We start from the raw sequence: 20,886 nt of genomic DNA on the forward strand, positions 1-20,886 counted from the left end.
GGGTGAGTGCCGCGGGATAAAAGCCCACCTAAGCTGGCGCCAGGGCTCTTTCCCTAACGACTCAGCAAGAACGCATAGGTTTTTTTAACTCTACCAACGTTACCATTACCGCTACCAACGCTACCAACACCAACACACTAAAACGCACGTGTACATTTTAGTAATATAGTTTAGTTAAAGAAAACTGCGTGTCGCGATTTGATTAGGGAAAGAAATTTGTGATTGCTGGACGCAATCTTTGTTGCTGGACGCAACAGTCCGCTACTTCGCAAAGTTCTATATACCGTACAATTGTTCTAAAATAAATAGAAAAAAGATTGCACATGGTTCAAGGGGATACCAAATCTGGCCTGAAATAAACATTGCGGTAAGATGAAGCATATTTGCTTCATATTTAGAATAATTTTCTCATATTTAAAACGTACACAGAAGAAAAAACAACACATTTTCAATCTGTTTGGCTCGTTTTGTTATTTTAGTTTGTATCCGCATCCATAATTCTTCGTAATGCTACTCGAGTCATGCATCTTGTAAGTTTTTCTTCTTATTTCACATTCGTTGCCGTTTGCATCAATTCACTTTTCCTTTGGGAAAGGTTTTTCAGCGCTTGACAATGTACCGTATGGTTGCTTTTTCTTCGCACAAATGTACAGTAAGGCGCAGCAAATACCCACCCGATTCTGTACTGTTTCCGTTCAGTTGTTTTCTTTGCATCTTTATACCTTTATCCGACAGCTACACACCCAAAAATTGACCCAGCCCGCAACTGAAAGAAACCGTCCTTAGCTTTCGAATGCTGATTTTGTGAACTCATGTTTTGTTTTTCTACCATTACCTTCGTTAGCATTAATTATAACGTCACGTATCACGCTGCACATCTCAACGACTACACATAAATTAACATCAATTTGAAGGGCTAATTGATACATTCAAATAAATAAAACGAAAGGATTTTCACTAACAAACAGACAATAAAAGAATGGCGCAATCAATTTGTAAGTGTCACCGTTTGGGGGCGCTCTTAAAACAGATTCTAAGTAAAACCAATCGATAAACTATAAGCTTCAATTTAGGCGCGTGTTGTTGTTTAGAAGTGATTTAAAACAAGCGATAAATTTAAGTTACATAAAACCATTTTGAAATGTGACATTAATTTCATTTCCTTCATCTTTCCTTTCGCCAACTACGGGCTGAATAATTCGTTCCTTGCATACTACCTTATATATGCCTTGCAACGCCGTTTGCTTCAATCAGTGAGTAGTAAACCGTATAGTGTAAACGTTAGCTAATTTATGCATGCGTGTGAACTTTATGATTGATGATCGATATTTTAAACGTACATAACTACGATCGCCATTCAGTACACTTATGCACTCGGAACCCTACATATCAGGCGCCCATTCCCACGTCCCTTCTCTCGTTGCAGCCCCTCTTTGTGGCTTTGTCACTGTCTTGTCTTAGCTCAGCCCATGACATTCCGTGTTATACAATATGCAACAAATGCAGTATTAATCTGCATTGAAAATACTAAATATTGTCCTTATGGTTTCATTTCTTTTTCTTCCGCGCGGTTTTAGTATTCGTTATCTGTGTGTTTGTTTTGTTGTTTTTTTTGCCATAAACGCTTGCATTCTACCGTTGCTAGTCACAATAAGGACACGCTCCTATCACGGGAGTGCGCCCGCTTCACAAGTTCACTTTTGTTACTAATTGTATGCATGTAAATGTTCTGAAGGTATGTATAATTTGATTTCATTTTGTAATTTTACACCGATTCACCACTAAATTCACTCTTGTATATTGACACATTGCTGCTTGTTTCAGGCCAACGTGGAGCAACTGCGCACCCTTTTCTTCGTTGCGTGTGCGCGCGCACCGACGAGCGATTAGAAACTTACAGTTTAGTTCTGCAAATTGCTACGGTTTGGAAGCACCATCTGTGTGTTTGCGAATACACGTAGCAAACTCTCGCAACGTGTACGGGTAGTGTTCAGCGTCCATTTTTTTTCTTGTTTTTGGTTAGTAGTTTTGCGCAACTGTGCGTGCGCATGTGTGTACGGTAGGATCCACCAGAACGGGATCGTTTACTAACGCGCAATGTACAATGTAATAGTGTGTGAAGTAAGCGGCGCTAAACAGATTTAGTAAGATGAGGTTATGCTATGCCTTTGGACAACCGATGCTGCACCCTCCTTGCAAATGATCGTTGTTTTGGAATTCGATGATTTTAAACATTTAAGAAACATTGGCGAATCGTCGATAAGGGGAGTAACGCGATGAACAAGAACTGTTATAGTATAGTGTGAATGTATGCTTTCCTAATCTCTTTAGACTGCGCTATTCTATAGGAACGATTGTAGAAAACCGTCTCCCTACCATTACCGGTTGTGATACTTTTTTTACAGCATGTGGTATTGTATCTAGGAATGAATATTAAATACTATTATGCGGCAGGAATACATGGCATTAATTTTCTAGTAGAGTAGAGAGATATTAATGTCAATAGTATACACTAGGCGATTTTTTCTTTTCACATTTTTAACTTGCTAAACATCCTAATGGTAACGGAAGGATGATTCAAGCAATAGGTCTTTTGCTTCCTTCTCTCTCCACTACCGTCTCGTACCACCTGTGCAACACACTCCCGCATACACACACGCACACGCACCTGAAAAGCGCAAAGGAACACGGCAGAAGAACTCCACAGCAAAATAAAGAGGTTGCTCGTTTCGTGTGATTAATAATCACACCCACCGATTAGTTAGTAAGTTTGTTCATTTAATCGACTACAACCCGACCGCAATTCATTTGCTTGTCATAATTGATACAGTTTCCTGATTTTTTGTTTTTTTTTTGTTTGTTTCACGTTACTAATGACAGAGTTGGATCGCATAGAGATGTAGCGTGTCCAACACCATGAGAGTAAGGGAATGAATGACAATGTAATATAACACAAAACGTATTTAAACTAAAGTTTGGACAGCAATAGAGAGATAGACAGGGGAAAGAGATCATCGATCTTTGCTTAGCACCTCATGCTACGAACCTTCGATCATTGGTTAGTTTAAAATTGAACTCTTAGCTAAAAAAAACAAACACTTTACCTACTCGTTGTGTGTGGGAAGAAAAATGAATGCAGGTGTGAAGTTGGTTGCTTCCTTCCGCGGAAACTCGATGTAACGATATATGGCGCATTTTATATGAAGCTTTAACAAAAAACAATACAAAATAATCAAAAACACACTCATAGTCGCTAAGTATCCGCTCCGTCCATTTCGCCGCAACCCGAATGGCGTGAAGCTGGCGGTCCCTTTAAGCAAAACGACCGTCCGCTGTGTTCCAGCGTGGAGCGAATGGTTAGCAATTTGGTGAAATATTTCAGGAAACTGTAACGGAAATGCACATCATAAAACATACCGCTTAACTGTGTCCTTTCCTCTCTTCTGTACTAGTTTCCTTTTCATTCTTTACTTACCATTATGAATCGTAGCTTGAACTTAATCGATCGTTCGTTGGGGAAGGTGGCGTAGATACCGAGCTGGAGTTGTTGCTCGCCACACTTTGCCTCGATTCCGATTGCATATCAGCAACCGAAACCTGAAAATGGACAGAGGTTGTTAAGCAGCTGCAGAGAACAAACATGGGGTATCTGAAGTAATACCTTAAGAACGTCATGTAGTGAGGACATGCTTCCCAACGGACTAGGTGAACGTGGTAACGACGGAGGCTGATCACGTGGCCTGGCAGGGGCGGTACGTTTTGCACCTGGCAGGGAATTGTTCGATCCTATATCGAAATATTAACAGTAAATTCAACATTAGCACTACCGACAGAGCGAAAGTACACAAAAAAAAAACAAAACTTACCATTCAGTTGATGGATCATGGATGGACGAGGAGGTGCACGGGGTGGTGGTGGGGCATGACGCATCGTTGAAATCTTCGCAATTACAGACGAAGGAATAAAACAAAATGTTCATTAGACAAGTGTAACTGAAACTTCCATATTTTTTTCACTAGTTACCCGTTGCTGTTGCGTGTTCTGGTCGGCCGTCTCGATCGTCGTTGGTAGATCGAGCAACCGCTGCTTTTGTATGCCATCTCCTGGGCCCATGTGCGAGATATGGTTGAAGTTTGTTGGAGCAGAGATAAGCTTCGAGCGACGATCGGTGCTCCTGTGGGGAAGAAGTTGTAAGCATGATAAAAGCTTGATCATTGTAAATTGATCCTTACAATAGGCTTAAAACACTTACGTGCGAATTGTTCGATTAGGTTCGCGCAAAGAAAATCGTTTCGATTTCAGACGACCATCCCGATCACATGGGGAAAGATTGAGCAATTCTCCTACAATGGAAGGACAATTTTATTACGTTTCCAGGCTTCGCACGCTGCAGCTAACACTTACTCGTATGCATGTTCGCTAGGTAAACGACGTGTACGCTGTCATTGAGATAGGTTAACGTAAGGCTGCCATTGTTCATCAGTGGACGGGAACGTTTTAAACCAATTGACTGCACCCATTCCGCGGTTTGCGTGTTAAAGATGTCCAGATGGGTTTCCGAATAGACTAGTAGATGTCCGTCACAATATGCTGAGAAATGTGTTATAAAACAAATTATTAACACTATCTTTACACAAACCGCTAGTGCTGTTCGATAACAAAAAAACACTCACTGATATGCTTAGGGACAGCCGGATACATGATTTCGCGATCGCGAGATTTACGCCCCTGTAGATCGACGTAGATTGCGAGTGTTTGGAATACGAGCAAATATTCACCGTGCACTAGAGATTGGAAATGGACAATTTTTACACTTCTTTATAAAATTCTAAACCATACTATATCTGTACGATCATCTCTTACCATTGCCTCCGTGGCCAGACTGTATTTCAATCACTCGCCACGCATCAACGCCCGAAAAATTGAGAAAATTATTCAATTGATTTTCCGGATGCACTAAAGCTGCAGCGAGAAAGGATTTTATTTAGTATAAGTAGTTAAAAGTGCAACTCCTTTTTGCTCGTCGATACATACGCATTGCTTTGGCCGCACCCTGCAGACAGTATGCGGTGAAACCACTCTGATGTCCAACAGCCAACCGCATGTCGGATAGAACCTGCAAGCTCTGCACAGGATATGCAACCGTAAACTCACACATCTTGTGATGCCGGCTCCGATCTCGATTCACTACGTACACCACAATCTGTGACGTGTTTTGGCGCTTCAGAGCTAGCACGATACAAAACACCGGTTGTGGTCCGCGCTCGATAATACCGGTACAGGCCGTGATGCAATTCTTCGATTCTGCCACCTTTATCCACTCGACGTCAACCGTTTCGAGGGCACGAATGGGTAACAGTCGCAGGTGGCGCTGCTTACCGCACAGTATCACCAGCAGCTGCTCTTCGGCAATGTACCACAGCTGGTACACCTTCTTGCTTTCGCCGATGCGTGCGATTTGACTGCGATCCAGATCGAGACAGAACAGCCCATCCTCCGTACCGAGGAGTATCCGTTCTGGATCGATAATCAGTGCGCTGAGCGCGTTACGAATCGCCGACACGGTACTGTCGAGCACTTCACGTACACGAAACATGGCCGTGTTCGGTAGATTGTTACGCTTCAGTATGCGATGAAGTTCGCTTAGCGCCACGACCCACTTTGCCTTTTCCGATTCCGTGTCCGCTAGCATCAGCGTTTGCAGTGAAGGGCCACCATCTAACAGGGATGTCGTAATCTGTAACAAAGAAAAATGAAGAGTTTTTTCTTATTCTCTGTACATCGGCACCAAAAAGAAAAAAAATCAACTCACTCTAAATATGCACGGTACATCTTTTTTCGTCGCGTGAATGACATCACTTTCACGCACACCGGAAACCGTAAACTCAGGATCACGCATATCCAACACCTGCAATTAGGCGAAACAATATTAACGGATGAACACATCCCGACTACCAATTCCACACCTACCTGCGTTACGTGCACACTCGGCAGTGCGCTACGATCTGCGGAGATATCGTACAGGAACAGCTTGAAATCGCACACAACGACGAACTGGCGCACCCAGCCACGCTTAACGCCGCCCAGCTTAGGCACCTTCACGTAACCCTCGTACGCCGTACCGATGCCACGCGTCGGATCGATCCCGAGTGGACGTTTCGTCTGATCGGACGGTACCGGACATTGGGTCGGTACCTTCGGGCAGCAGATCATGTGACAGGCAAAGCCACACAGCTCGCACACCACACCCTGCCGCGTTAGGCCCACCATTAGCGATGTGCAGTGATTGCATTTCGTTGGGCTGGAGAAAGTCCGCACGAGGAACTGGTGCACTTTCGCTTTCTGCTGTCGATGGGAATGCAAGTCCTGCTGGTGTGACATCATTACGCTGTGCATACTCTGCAGGATCGAGAAGATATTACATTAAAATTCAACCCAATATTGCATACATTGCCTTCGATCTACGTACCAGTGAGTGATCGCTCAGGTTGCTCTTCGAGCTGGACAGCGAATGGCCACGATTGTTATCTTCCACATCACCATCCTCGCTTTCCATCGAGTAGTTCGAATGATGCATCGTTGGTTGCTGCTGCTGTTGCTGCTGTGCCTGTTCCTGCTGCTGCTGCTGCTGTTGAAGCAACTGTTGCTGATTGCTGTACGTGTGCTGGGATTGCATCTGCTGCGTTTGCACCTGACCCTGCTGCTGTACCTGTTGGTGGTGTAATTGTTGTTGGTGTAGTGAGGAGAGGCTTTGATTATGGGTTTGATTAAGGTGCGGTGCATTCGTGGAGGTGAGATTGTTCGACGAGGAACTGGTGGATGTGTTTACGTGCTGGCTACCGCTACTGCTTTTGCGGTGCGGTGGTACAGTGCTACTGCTCGATCCGGCTGTTGGCTGCTTGCGAGGTAAACGGTGTGCATTACAACAAAGTTTTATTCCCAATCAAAGGTTTGTACAAACGGTAAACTTCTCGGTACATTTTTTTATTCAAAATATTTAATATATATTTTTTTAAATATTTTACGGTAAAATTTACTCTAGGAATACTTCAAATTTTTATCAGCCTAACGAGAAGTCTATCGTGCGTACAAAGTTTAAGACAATTACGACGAAACCGTCGAGAACCAAGGGAACGAAAGTAAAATATAATCAACCGAGCAAAGGATTAAGTAAGGTGAACACCTAAATCCTAAACTAAATAATCTAACATTTCGAATAAATAAATAAGCACTTACCATGTTGATGGCCAACGTTGAGTTTGTGTGCGTCGTTGAACTGGAACCACCTCCGCCTCCGCCTCCACCACCTCCACTTCCAACGCCTCCCGACTCTTTCAAAAAGTGATCCAGATAGGACATCTGCGAGGAGGGCCTTTCCAGGACTGTGGCGTACCGTTCCGTATATATTCGATTCGAATATTGTTTTGTTTTGTCGTACCGAATTTTTTAGGACGATTTGTTACACACCAACATCACGCACGCATCAAAACCAACGAGTTATTTACATGAGTAATGAAGAGGCGCATAAAAAGAAGCATGTTGCACGTTCGATTTCAATGCAAGTTTTGCAAAACACAAACACAAACGCATGGAATGTACATTGAAAAACAATACAAAAGTGAATGTTTGATTTTGTTTGTGTATGGGTGTAAAAGTTTTGTTGTAATTTTGGTCAAAGGTAATTTCATAAAACAAACAAAAAGAAAAAAGAACAACAAAAAGCAAACAATGTTTATAATGCGCAGATGAGGTTCAGGATGGTATTGGGGGGATTTTGCAACAATTTTCGAGCGGATGTTGAAGGAATATATAAAATACAAGAAAAAAGAGAGAGAAAGAACGTACATGATTTGTTGTATTAGTACATGATTCTAAAACGTAATGTTTGATGAAATTTAACAATGTTTCGATTACTTCACGTTTACTTTCAGATAACAACAAAATACACGAGGAATAATCAAAATGGATAACGCTGTGGTAGATTTCATTGCTAGTTTTTTTTTCAATGCAAACATATACTGGCATTGCTTGGTAAGGTGTTGATTGAACTAGTCTGATGTGTTGGAGTATGTCCTAGCTGTTTGTTATGCTTTTGGCAGCTGCTTGGCCAAAGTAATTGAGCAGTTATTTACATCACACATACCACGTTAACGCATTTCCGCGTGGGAAATTGGGGTTAACGGGGAAAGAGAGATGAATAAATAAAACAAACCAAAAAAAAACTACACACCGTTGTACCTTGAACAACTTGACCCTTTTAAGGAGAGATTAGGCTTTAAAACATTATCAAACAATGCATTCGAAACCCGGCTTGTACAGATATATCCATTGGTCTGCAATCTATATTTCTTTGAATTCAACGATTTCTTTTCAGAGTATAAATCTTGCGTTTTTTTTTCTTCGTACAACCATCTACACGGCCTACAAAAACATTCTTATGTGAAATAATTAAATCAACAGAAGGTTTAGTTCCTTTTCCTACCGACAATGTTTGATTATATCCTACACAATAACAGTTCTACTTGCGCTAACATAACTACTTAACAGATCGGGAGAAAAACGCAACAGAACGAAGCAAAGTTTTCCAGTTTGGATGCATTCAGATTTAAACGTTATTTTTACATGTTGCAAATATACTTATAAATTTTGTAAAAGGTGCGCAACAAAGTTATTACTGATTGGAAATACACACTAAAGGGAAATCAAATGGAATGGATTGTTGGGTAACTGAAAATCAAATGCTCCAGTGGTAAAAACAAAGTTTAATTTACTGCAATGCAGGGAGAGACACAGAGAAAAATGATTTACAACAAACTAAAATTCCAAATGTTCCTGACGATTGAAAATTCTTTAAGTAATTCATTGTAACCATTTTTTTTTATATTAAAATTATTTCTTGTGAGATTTTGTTTTCAGCTAAAACTTATTTGCGCACCTAATACATTTGAGAATTTACTAAGTTTATCTTTCCTGCAAAGAAATCTCAAATATCTTGATGCAATACGAAGGTTTTGGGAATATAAATCCGAAAAGTGCTATAGCCCTTCAAGTTGCCTGTTTCGAATCTTCACTTTGTACACGATTGCAAATCGAAGATTGGCATCTAACGAAATGCAACGTAATTTATGTTCTTTCTAATATACGATCTTACAAAACTTTCAATGATCAATTTGTAAGAAAGCCCGCAAAACAAGTAATTGCATAAATTGTTATCTTTCCTAGTGACTATCAGTTGACAAAGGACATCAGTTAACATTGCTCCGTTTGCAATTATTGTGTATGATTGTTACTAATGCTGAATAATGCAAAAACAATAATACCCTCTTTTAAAGGGGTACTGTAAACAATTAATGATAAACTGAACGATCAGACCCTATAGTAGGGGCAACGAATGATCGCTCTAACGAATCGAGTTAGTCTCACAACAGCCGTTGAGATTCACATAATGCTATCCGGTTCCACTAAGTATTCGTTCTCTATATATGTCTATTGCACAACCGTTGTTCCAGCAGTATATAAGGACGTCCATCAAGCGCATTGACTAGAAACCTAGAGGCGATAACACTGCATTCTACTTTCGATGGCGATCGCGGCGCTTCTTACGCTTCCGGCCGCTACCTTTGCGACGGTTGCGTTGAAACGCAAGCATTGCGACGGTGGCCGATTTTGAGAGTTCCGATGGTGCATTTGCATCCACCGTTGGGGACGAGCAGGATGACGAACGTGATGCCGACGAGGAAGCATGCAGCGATGAGAGTGATCGCGAACGCGAAAGAATAACGCCATTCCGATGGTCAGTTGCTTCAAACGGTTCGATCGGAGAGCGGGACGTCTCCATTACGGTTTCCACAGTGGTACTGAACACGATAACGGTACCATCGTCAATAGTCGACACGGTATCGGATTCGTTCTTTGGTGTGGTGTATGCAAGGTGTTGGCTTTGTTCTTCCTGTTCGGTAGGATGCATCTCTACTTCACTATCCACAGTTAGTGATACGACCTTCGTTTGAAATTCTGTATCGACGTGAGTCGACGAATCGTTGCTTTGTTCGACATCGTTTCCAGCAGCAGCGCTGTACGCAGCATTTTCTTCCTCTCGCGACACTAACTGTGGCGTTACGGGAGGCGTTAGAAGCGTTACGAGATCATCCGGTCTCTCCGACGGTGACACTGTCACGGATGCGTCCGTCGGTAGCGATGGAAACATGGACGGTAACACGGGCGTTGATGGGCAACCGTTCACCTCTGGCAATGGCGCGAGTGGGATGAGGATGGCATGATCGATGTTGGTGATGTGTGGATCGATGTGTTCGTCCTGTGCCGTCGTACAGCATCGGTAGCGCTGCTGTTCGGCATCACTGTCATCGGTGGTTCGGATGGTTGTGGTCGTGGTGGTTGTAGTGATTGTCGTCGTTACTTTTCTGTTATGGCAACTACAACACTGTTCGAGTTTATTATTGTTACAACGATCTGCAAGAGGGAAGAAACATCACAACAGAAGAACAACAGATGTAGAGAGAGCGTTTCGTAGTGATAGTGGATGGATAGTATGCGCGTAGGAGAACCATTTGGTTCGGTTGTCATGTAAAAGGGGGTTGCGAGTTTGAGCGTTGAAAGCACTAAGGGAGGAGAGAGCTTTCGTTTTTTTTTCTTGTTTTTGCAACAGCAAAACAGCGCGCGCACATACAACCGGATGCTGATGGCAACTACTAGCCGCCGAGCGGGATTAAAGAGAAATAGTGCATTAGATGATACATGGCATGACTTAATATTGTGCGCGTCCGGATTACAGTTTTAATGGATGATTTTGTGTTGCCATCTTGCATGTTGATGCACTATCGATGATCAAGCCAACTGGATGCAATGTGGTGATGCACTTATGGGTGAGTATCATGAAGGATGATGGATAGCCTGTATCGAGCATTTTAAATTCCAATCGGCAAAGCAATGGTGGGCCACTCGATTTATCTCCTAATTATTTGCAACGTTTGCTACTCCCGCTGCTGCTGCTGCTTCTAACGCCATGGCATAACGTTGCGTTACGTAAATGCGTTACGAATGGGTTTTCGAATGTATGGGGTCCAAAATGGCGCGAGCAAATGAGATAGCAATCTTTTTTTTGTGTGTGTTACGGGACAAACGGCAGAGCATTGAACAAAAACGCAAAAGAGGATCGATACAAACAAACTATTAACATGGAATGAAATTAAGGATTAAAGAAATTAATTGATGTTGAGTTTTAATGTTTGATTTTTTTGCTTCCTTTGCTGTTGGTCAGTTTTGAGCGTTGTTTAGCTTCGTTTTAGGCATGAACATTATTTAATATTGCTTGTTTCACTTCTATGTTAAGCTTATTCAAATATTATTATTCTCTGAGTTGTTACGTCTTTTTTAATAAATTATTGTACTGTTTTTTAGTTCATTTCCATTATAGTTAAAAAAGATACGGCATCGCACAAATTCACTATCTCGGTGCTTACCTAGTTTATAAAACACAACACAGCTTTAACGGTACGCACACAGGCATATCGTACAGCGTGGCGGGTACCGCTAAAAAGTTAATTTAGTTTCATAAACATTCGTATAAACTTGTTTATAAAAAAAACGTAGTCATTCAAATAACTTGCTTCTCAATCCACTGACCAACTGCAACATTCCAAAGTAGTGCCACTGTTGGAAAAGAAAAGTACACGAGGAAGTTGGAATACAGAAGGAAAACAGAACACTTTTGTTTTAGCATAAATTGTTGACACTTGTAAGTGATAGACTAAAGCTAAAACACACGTATGAGAAAAGCCAACATATCAAAAACCAAACAAAAACACATATAAACAATGTACAAAAGAATCAAAAAGCCGTTGTAAGCTTTAGTAAATCATAACGCAACAAAACACAGAGCACAGAAAACGTATATCGAATTAAGATAAGGTATAAAACAAAACAAAATAGTAAACAGAAAAACAAGAAATTGAGCAATTAAAAGAAAAAAGAAAAATAATTTCTCACAACAGATCTGAAATGCATTGGAAGAGAAAACAAAGATGCTTCAAGTATACATTAGCAAAAGCAAAACTTGGAAAACAAATCAATCGAATTAAACTGCAACATCAACAAACTTCACAAAAGAACTTTCAAACTAAGGGTTGTTTTTGGTTGTTTCTGGCAATAAGGTTTGGGCGGGCAGGAAAAACAAGGGTAAGAATATGAAGAAAATAACAAAAAGAAAGAAGTATTACGTATACGTTTTGATTAGGTAGAGCAACAGGCCCCAGACGCAGGATGTCACACCGACCCACACGGAAAAGTTACGTCTCATTGCTCGATTGCGGATCGCGGCCATCGCCTCCCTTGCCACCGTCGTGTTGCCATCGGTCGATGCTGCCATCGCTACTGCTGCCGCACTCGCAGAAGAGAAGGTCGACGAGTGGGTTGCATTCGTCGGGGACGGTACGACTGTCTGCTCCGCAGCATCATTAGTAGTGATGGTAGTAGTGGTAGTAGTAGTAGTAGTAGTGGTACAACAGCAAAAGGATGGCGCAACACTGTTATGACCGTTAGCGTTAGCATCACCCGCCAAGGGGTAGCTAGCTTTGGCGCTATTGTCGTCGCTCTTCGACGGATAATCAATGCAATAATCGTTGCTGTTATTTGCAGCGGTAAGGCTACAGTTGCCGATCGTGATGGCGGTATTTTTGGTGCTAGCGGTGCTAATGCCAGTGCTAGTGAATGTTCTTGCATCAACAAATGTTATAACCTGTGGATGTGATGATGCCATTGGCAAGGTTTCGTTCATTGTATTTGCCCTTTCGGCTTCACTTGTTTGGTTGTCGCTTGTTTGTGTTGACTGTTGATGATGATGTTCTGCATCCGTTGTCATCACGACGCCGCTTCCTACCACTGGGTTTCCATTTGCATCCAGCTGCACTCCTCCCATGCTTAGCCTATTATCACGCACACTATCATCACCTTGATCGTTCGCCTGCTCTTTGTGTTCCGCGTCAGTAGATCCTTCCGTTTCCTGCAGCTCCCGGATGTATTTGCTCAAAACAGCTCGCTCGAATTCTGTCAGCTCTGCTCTGTCGCCGGTTAGCGTTGCATTCTTCACCTTACTGCCCTCCGTTAGTTGGATGTTTCCTTCGCCGCGATGAAAATCCTTTAGCAAGCATTCGACCATCTGATCGTCGCCATCGGAAGCGGTACGGTGTGATGTTGACGGTACGGCGGAAGTTAATTGCTGCTTCCGTACCGTCTCCAGCACGTCTCGCATTTCCACCTCTCTGGAACTTCTCGGTCGACCACAGGCGAGTTGAGGTTCATTGAGACCGTTCCCAAAACCACGTATACTACTGGTGCTTCGCCGGCTGCTTGTTGTCGATCCATCACCATGACCCAACAATTGCATTACCGGGAGCGACACTGTGGCAATCACGGGTAACCATCGTGTGGTATGGTACAGTGCAGACCGTTGGTGAAAGTTGTCAAATTGGTTGAGGTTTTTTTTTTGTTTTTGTTTTGAATGAAGTACGGAAGAATCGAGAATTTGTAAAAGATGTTTTGTACGTCGTTTGTTGAGCGATGAGCGTACGAATCGACGAGGAAACAATCAAACAAATTTAGTTTGTATCAGCATAAAGAAAACAAAACAAGAGTCTTATGCGCGCCACAAGCACGCATAGTAACACACACGCACACAAACATCATACACACACAAGCACACGTTTTGAAGGTTTCTATAGAAAGACTATATAAGACAGCGGATGATCCCGGCTAATTCGTTTCCATAATCTGTAGATCTAACTTACTGCTTACTAGCAGAACAATTTCCAGGAAGCAAAATTAATACTAATCGCATGTGTCTTTTCTCATGTTTATTTTGGGCTTAAACGATTATTTATCTTTTTTTTCTGTACTGTGTTGCTATGAAACCCGATTCTCTGTATCGTGTCTTATCTCTTCCCATTGCATTTCCTAAAAGATCTGTATCATACACCTTTGTTTACACCCATAAAGCAAACCTTCCGACGACTATTTATATTCATAAATCCCCAGGATTCTAGATCCGAAAGCTACTACATTAACAGAATAGATACACATACACAAGAGCACAAAGATTGGGATTGGATAATGAGGACATTGGGGTAGAAAGAATTAATTAAGAATTTTGGCGGCAGAAGAATTACGTTAACATTATTTTGGAAACAATAGATCTTTAGATTAATTCGTGGTATTTTACAAGAGCATAAAGAAATCGTCCAACGTGTACAAGCAAATGCTAAGTTTACTAAATCGTCTAAGATAATTCATAGGAAAGGAGATCATGAGACTTGCTTCGGTATACGCCACTACCTATCCTAAACAAAGGTATTTACAGAAGAAAGATTAAGTTTTGCGTATGGGGCGACCAACGAAAAATCATGTATTATGTGTTATTCATATGCTGTGCAAAAAAACGACTTTTAATGCCTAACAGTCTTGCATTAAGTCCAGTGTTAAGTGCTTAACACGTGCTCGAAACTAAATTTGCACAACTAATTTTACTTCGCCTAGTTTGATCAAACACTTTTTCCTTGGAAAGCCTTCGAAGAATATTTGTTGAATCTTTGAACACTGCAGAAAAATGCCACGAATTAACTAAAAGGTCTACTTTTGTACAATTTAACTTCATGTCCTACGTATTGCAGGCTACTGGTTGACGATATTTCCAAATGCCCAAACGGTGCGCCACAAGTGAAGGCGCAATAATCAACGGTCATAAATGCTCGTGCATTGCAGCACACCATGTGCATAAAAGTGAACGGGAATTTACCTATTCGCTTTTTGATAATTGGACCGAATTGGTTGATCCGATTCAATCAATCTGATGTGATGAGCTACGTTTAAACAAGCAAGCACTGCTGGGACTATGTAATAAAATATGTTAAAATCGTTAAATACTTTACACGAGTGAGGTTAGTAACTGTGATCCCCCTTCATAGCTCACCATTTTATGGCAAACAGTGTGATTGCGAGTGAACAAAAAAAAAATACAGGACACATGTACGAAAAGACTGTTTGCGACGGTATTAAAAAGCATTGACTTCAACTAATCCTATCCCTAAAGAAAATGTGTTACACTATTAGGGTAAGTTCTACCAGCTACCAATGCTCCCAACACCTTGAAGCACATAAAAAAAACAGCGTTAAGTATACTACCACAGCGCTAATTTCGTACATGTATCGCAGCAATATACTCTCAGCATTATATTTGATGCGTTTGACTCCTTGTAAGCAAAAACACTTTGCTTTTTTATGAAAATAAAAGCACCAAGGACACCAGCCTATGATTTGCTCCACAATCCCCGTATGGTCATGGCTATAAAAAATCAAATTCCGGAACTAATCCACTAGCCGGAGTCCATCAAATGTAAGCTTGCAAAAATCCATAGCGTTTCCCTCGGTTATTAACAAAAAAAAAAAGATAACAAAACCATGTAACTACGATGTACTCACATCCTTCGTTAGATTCAAGCCGCTGCTGTAGATCCTTTATCACGCTTTCTTTGCGTTTCAGCTCACTACCAATTGATTCACAGATCTGGCGCGTCTCCCGCAAATCCCTATGGAAGGACAAACAAACGAAATTAGACTGCAAAACAAAACCACCTCAACACTGCAGATTGTTAAATTACTTTTGAGCCGCTACGAGATCGGTTCTGGTGCGCGTAAGCTCTTCGGAAATTACTGCCTTTGCTTGAATTTCGTTCTGCAGCGAACTTTGCAGGTTCAGCAGTTCCATTTTGTCGAGCTTTTGCGAGCGTCGATTGCGCCAATTTTTGTTGTCGCTCGCATTGTGATTCAGAGGTCCGCTGTGCTTCAGATATTCGAGCTCTTCGGTCATCTTCGTTGCGAGCGCCTGCAGATAGCCGCGTGCATCCTTCTCGTCCGATACCCACTGGATGATCTCCGCTATCTGACGTTCCCATTGGCTGAATGCTTGGCGTCTATTTCTGTAACAGGACATTAAACACGTGTATGAAATATGGGAACAGATTATAAACATTTTACCCGCTTACTCGAAAACCTACCTTAGGTCCTCATATTCGCTTTCCATTTGCAGCCGTTCAGCCGTCAGACGGCGGTTCGATTCACTGATCATCTCCAGATCCGTAATCAATTTACGATTATCGTCGAGCAGAATCTTTTTCTCGCGCTCGTGCCGCTTGCGCAACTCTAGGATCGTTTCCTCCGAGTCTGTGAGTGATTCAAGCCGGCTCGAGTCAAGCTTTTCCCGCGCTTGTTGCAGCTCCCGCTGAAGCATCTCCCGATGGTTGTCCGCCTCATTTAGCTGATCCCGCAGCGCCGATATTTCTATGTTGTAGCGCGTCTGTTGCTGGTTGATCTTTTCGCTGTACTCCACCTCCAGCCGGTCGATTTCTAGCCGGATAGAATCGGAGGAAGAGATACCAAGCGAATTGGACGATCCGAGTTCCGAGGAACTGCGGCTGCGTGCTTCCATCTGTAACTGGCGGTAACACTCCTCGGAACGCTCGCGCTGTTGACGCTCCCGGTTCAGCTCCGAGATTAGATCCTGAACGCGAGCATCCTGCTCACGGCGCAATTTGTCCGTTTTGCGCAACTCACTGCGCAGTGTATCCACCTTCTGCATTGTCACCTCCAGCTCTTCCTCCTTATCGCGTACCTGCCGCGACAATTTCTGCTTTTGTTGGCGCAGATCGGAAAGCTTATCGGTTACTTCCGTATATTCGGCCATCGCCAGCTTGCGCTGCTCCAGCGCATCTTTCAGCTCCTTATCCTGCTGTTTTAATCGATCGATTGCATCCTGATGCTCTTTCTGCAAATCATCTTTCTCTTGCCGCAACAAACGTATTATTTTCTCGTTCTCCTTTAGCTTTGCATCTACCTGTCCATCGACGGAGTCAGCGGAGGCCGCCGTTCCCACCGATAGTGCGCCCACTCGTTCGAAGCTCTTGATCTGGCTCTCCAGCTCGCAGTTGCGCTTGGTCAGGATGTTGATTTCATCCTGCAGCTTACGCGTACTGTCCGGACTGAGCCGTTGCTTTTCCTCCGAACCGTGCTTTTCCAGCTTCAACGGTGGCAGCGGTTGACTAATGCTGTTCGTCGTGATGGCACGCGACAATCGGCCTACGTCCGACAAGGAGCTGTCCTTGGTAAAGGTAAAGCCCACGAATGGCAGATGATGACCGGAGAAGGCAGGGTTTGTCGTTGGCGGTACGGCATCGGACAGCTTGATGTCCGTATCATCCACGTCGAAGTTTGACGTGTCTGTTGGACTAGAAACCTCCGGTATGTATGGTGCCTGCCCGTTTCGTATCGTGTCCCAGTTGATGCCCTCGAACCACGGGTGTGCCTTAAAGTCGTCGATACCGTTTTGGCCGAGCCGGTATTCGGGTGCGCAGATCAACCGTCGGATCAAATCCTTCGCCTGTTCGCTCACACCATACTCTTCATCGTCGTTTGGAAAATCGAACGAGTTTTTGTGGTTCATGATTTTGCCGTACGTCTCGACTAGACTCTCCGCGTAGAATGGCGTCTCGCCGAACAGCATCTCGTACATGCAAACACCCAGCGACCACCAATCACACTCTGGACCATACTTTCCCTGGCCGTCTTCCATCGCACGCAGGATCTCTGGTGAAATGTAGTCGGGTGTACCAACCGCAACGTTCGACTGTACCGTACCCTGTGGACCGAGACGCAAACAGGAGCCAAAATCGGCCAACCGCACATGCCCACTTGCGTCCAGCACTATATTATCCGGTTTAATGTCCCGGTGCACGTACTTCAGCTCGTGGATGCTATGTATCGCCAGTACCATTTCCGCTATATAGAACCGTGCCATGTCCTCGGGCAGACGATCCTCGAACTTGCTCAGTAACGTTAACAGATCACCGCCACAGTAGTAATCCATAATGAGATACTGAAAAAAGACGATCAAAAGTTTTTGTCGAGGTTAGGAAATAATTATACGATCCGCATTTACTTCACCTACCAGGTTAATGTCATCCTGAAAAGCGTAATGTAAATTCGTTATCCACCGCCGATCACCGAAGACCAGCACATCCCGCTCCTCTCGGAAGCAAGCCGTTTCGGCGCGCTGTAGAATGGAAACAAAAAAAGAAAAACAAATTCATTTCCAACATCCATAACCTGAGCTTTTGCTCACTTATTATGCACTCGAGACCGCGATACACCTACCTTCAACATTTCCCATTTGTTCAGTATCTTCATCGCGTAGATCTGACTAGTGTGATGCATCCGTACGACGCACACCTCACCGAATGCACCGCGACCGATCACCTTCAGCACCTCGAAGTCATCACGTGACAGCCGTAACTGTTTGATACTCTGCACAACCGACTTCATCAGCTCGATAAAATCGGACACGGTCTTTTCGCGGCGCAGCGACGAATTGCAGCATTCGTCGTACAGCACCAGCAGACAGTCTACCATCGTTTCCACCGACAGGAACTTTTCCGCCGACAAACCGGCAGCTGCAACAGCACCACTGAGGATGGTGCCGAACAGCGGGCTGCTGACGCTATTGTTTGTGGCGGTTCCATTGCTGCCGTTGTTACTGAAGTTATTATTTGTACCGCTGCAGGTAACCTGATCAAGGATCAGGTTTTCCAGCTCTTTTAGGCGAGCCGCGGGTGATTGAACTAAAAGGAGTTATGAAATATGTAAAACCTTCAACCAGGGTTGCGCCAATGCGTGAAACTTACCGGACAGTTTGGATAGATTCAGTCCAGCGAGAACATCCTTCTGATCGGAAGCCATCGTCGCTGCCATATATATCGTTGCTATGTTTGATTGCGATACTTTTCTAAATTTTGCACTGTTTACAGTCAATTCTGCTAACCTTCCCCCTTGCTCTGGATGGTGCTATCTGTTCCTTATTATCTCAGCGATAGATTTCTTAAATCCTATCTAAGCCTCGGGTGCTACTTTTGTTTCATTCGTCGTTGCTCTGTGAACAGTATCTATGCAGTCTGCGAACCGCAATCCGCCTAATAATTTTAATGCTATGGTGCAACAATTTAACACTGCTGCAAAAAACCAGAAATGCGATGCTAAACGGGCGGAAGATTAGAATCTACTCTGGTACATTCGCTGTTTCTACTTTACAGCGTTTGGTGATAGTGAAAATCACAACTATTATTGATTTGATCGCCACACCGGTACGATACTAGTGCTAACCAGTGTTGGTAACGTTTGCGACGAAAGCGGTTCACATCCGGCTCCTTCTGCGACGGGAACCGAATGGCGGTGGCGCTATCCCTGCGAAAGGACATTAGGACAACCGCCACCACCGTGATGGTGGTTCACCACCGCTGCACTGCTGTACCATTTGATCGTTCACGAAGCGGTATACTGAGGTGGTTTAAATTGCTGCCTGAAATGAGAAACATAAAAGCAAACATTCATTACTGTTTGATCTAAATGGAAAATTATGCAAAAAACTATAATTTTATACCTCTATCACATCTTCTTATATTTATAGTTACATTTTCTATGGTATATATTTGCTATAATTATTGTACTAATATACTTTTTATGCTATAATAAACATGTAGGCACCAAACTGATATTACTAATGCACACAATCTGCACTTTTCTCCATCATGCTCCACGCAAGAAGAAATTGGGTCATTTAAAAAAAAGGATGCTGCATTGACACTGGAACAAAAACGGATTACATGTAATCTGACCGATACAAATACCCCAAGGCAATAAAAAACAAACACAAAAACAATACACTAACATGGGGTGCCACCATTCAACCATTAGTGAAGTGAAGCACAGTGTACTCGCTATAAAACTATAGTAGAATTTTACATTTCAATCTTGCTATAAAATTATTATGGTAAAAAAATACCTCCAGTCCAGGTATTGCAAAAAAGATTGGATCTCTCAATGGCCAAGTTCTTCCAAGTCATGTACAATAATTTTCTATCATTAGATAAGTATCTTATCTAACTTGTGTTTATTTTCGCAACTGCAAAAGATTATACTGCAGTATTTTTTTCCTTAGAAAACTTGTCCATGTATCCCCAAAAAGCAGCAGCTTCAAGACAAACAGTTGCAACTCAAAGAAGGCTACAAGCAGTGAACACAGTGCATAAACGCACACACGGAGCGTATGCATGCATTCATTGCAAACGCCAAATTATTGGAGCGCAAAATTCTGTTTCGTTTCGTTGTAACTTTGCTCTGCCTCGATCCAGTGTTGTTCTTATTTTGTTTTGTTTTTTTTTGCTTCTATTGTTTCCTCTTTTTCAACCGGCCTGGCCAACCATCATGCACATTAGTATGCAGTTATGTATGATTGCTGGGGGCACGATCGTTTTCATGTCTCTTTGCTGGGGAGTTTTTTTTGTGTGCCTATTTTTTTCATCTTTATTCATCCGGAGTGCTTTCCATACAATTCCACCCATAATTAGTGAATGGGTGTCACGGCATGCGGAAGGCAACTACAAAGAGTAGAATAAAACACATCGGCGGTGATGAAAACAGTTTTCCTACACATTAACTGGTTTTGCTTGAATCATAATGCATGTGAAGCTTCGCGTGATTTTTCTTTTTTTTGTGTTTCAAAATTTTTAACTAACAATTATTTTACAAGGAAAAAATGTGGTTCAGAAAATTAGATACAAACGAAAATAATGGGCACAAATAAAACTGTTACGAGCAATTTTCCGAACATACAATTTAAAATCAAATTCAATTATGCAGTGAATGCCACCTGAATGGTGCAAACTTCTTTCAAAAAAATAGATTGTCTAATTACAAAACAAAAAACACATTTTGATGGTTAACACTCCAGAGACCGACAGATCCCTTTTTTCTACTATTGGGGTTTCTTTA

The 20,886-nt window shown here is 42.6% G+C and overlaps 1 protein-coding gene across 3 annotated transcripts in view; it reads right to left on the bottom strand.

The window, feature by feature from the left end:
• Positions 1-445: 445 nt before the first annotated feature.
• Positions 446-20,886, bottom strand: part of LOC125768334 (serine/threonine-protein kinase Genghis Khan) — a 59,226-nt gene continuing 38,785 nt past the window's right edge. For 2 of the 3 annotated variants that reach the window (XM_049435800.1, XM_049435799.1), the window contains exons 2-21: positions 18,744-19,414; positions 18,217-18,680; positions 18,011-18,115; positions 16,065-17,938; positions 15,669-15,986; positions 15,490-15,596; positions 7,237-7,382; positions 6,470-6,895; positions 5,971-6,399; positions 5,813-5,908; positions 5,035-5,737; positions 4,864-4,962; positions 4,674-4,784; positions 4,405-4,590; positions 4,253-4,343; positions 4,024-4,174; positions 3,867-3,939; positions 3,662-3,786; positions 3,476-3,597; positions 446-3,386 (exon numbers count right to left, since the gene is read on the bottom strand). In XM_049435800.1, coding sequence (XP_049291757.1) covers positions 3,478-3,597; positions 3,662-3,786; positions 3,867-3,939; positions 4,024-4,174; positions 4,253-4,343; positions 4,405-4,590; positions 4,674-4,784; positions 4,864-4,962; positions 5,035-5,737; positions 5,813-5,908; positions 5,971-6,399; positions 6,470-6,895; positions 7,237-7,382; positions 15,490-15,596; positions 15,669-15,986; positions 16,065-17,938; positions 18,011-18,115; positions 18,217-18,680; positions 18,744-18,810 — 5,691 coding nt within the window. In that variant the 5' untranslated portion in view covers positions 18,811-19,414 and the 3' untranslated portion in view covers positions 446-3,386; positions 3,476-3,477. The remainder of the gene's footprint in view (positions 3,387-3,475; positions 3,598-3,661; positions 3,787-3,866; positions 3,940-4,023; positions 4,175-4,252; positions 4,344-4,404; positions 4,591-4,673; positions 4,785-4,863; positions 4,963-5,034; positions 5,738-5,812; positions 5,909-5,970; positions 6,400-6,469; positions 6,896-7,236; positions 7,383-15,489; positions 15,597-15,668; positions 15,987-16,064; positions 17,939-18,010; positions 18,116-18,216; positions 18,681-18,743; positions 19,415-20,886) is intronic. The other variant, XM_049435801.1, reaches the window with a different exon arrangement.

This window comes from Anopheles funestus, chromosome 3RL, assembly GCF_943734845.2.
Source record: "Anopheles funestus chromosome 3RL, idAnoFuneDA-416_04, whole genome shotgun sequence".
NCBI classification, from domain to species: Eukaryota; Metazoa; Arthropoda; class Insecta; order Diptera; family Culicidae; genus Anopheles; species Anopheles funestus.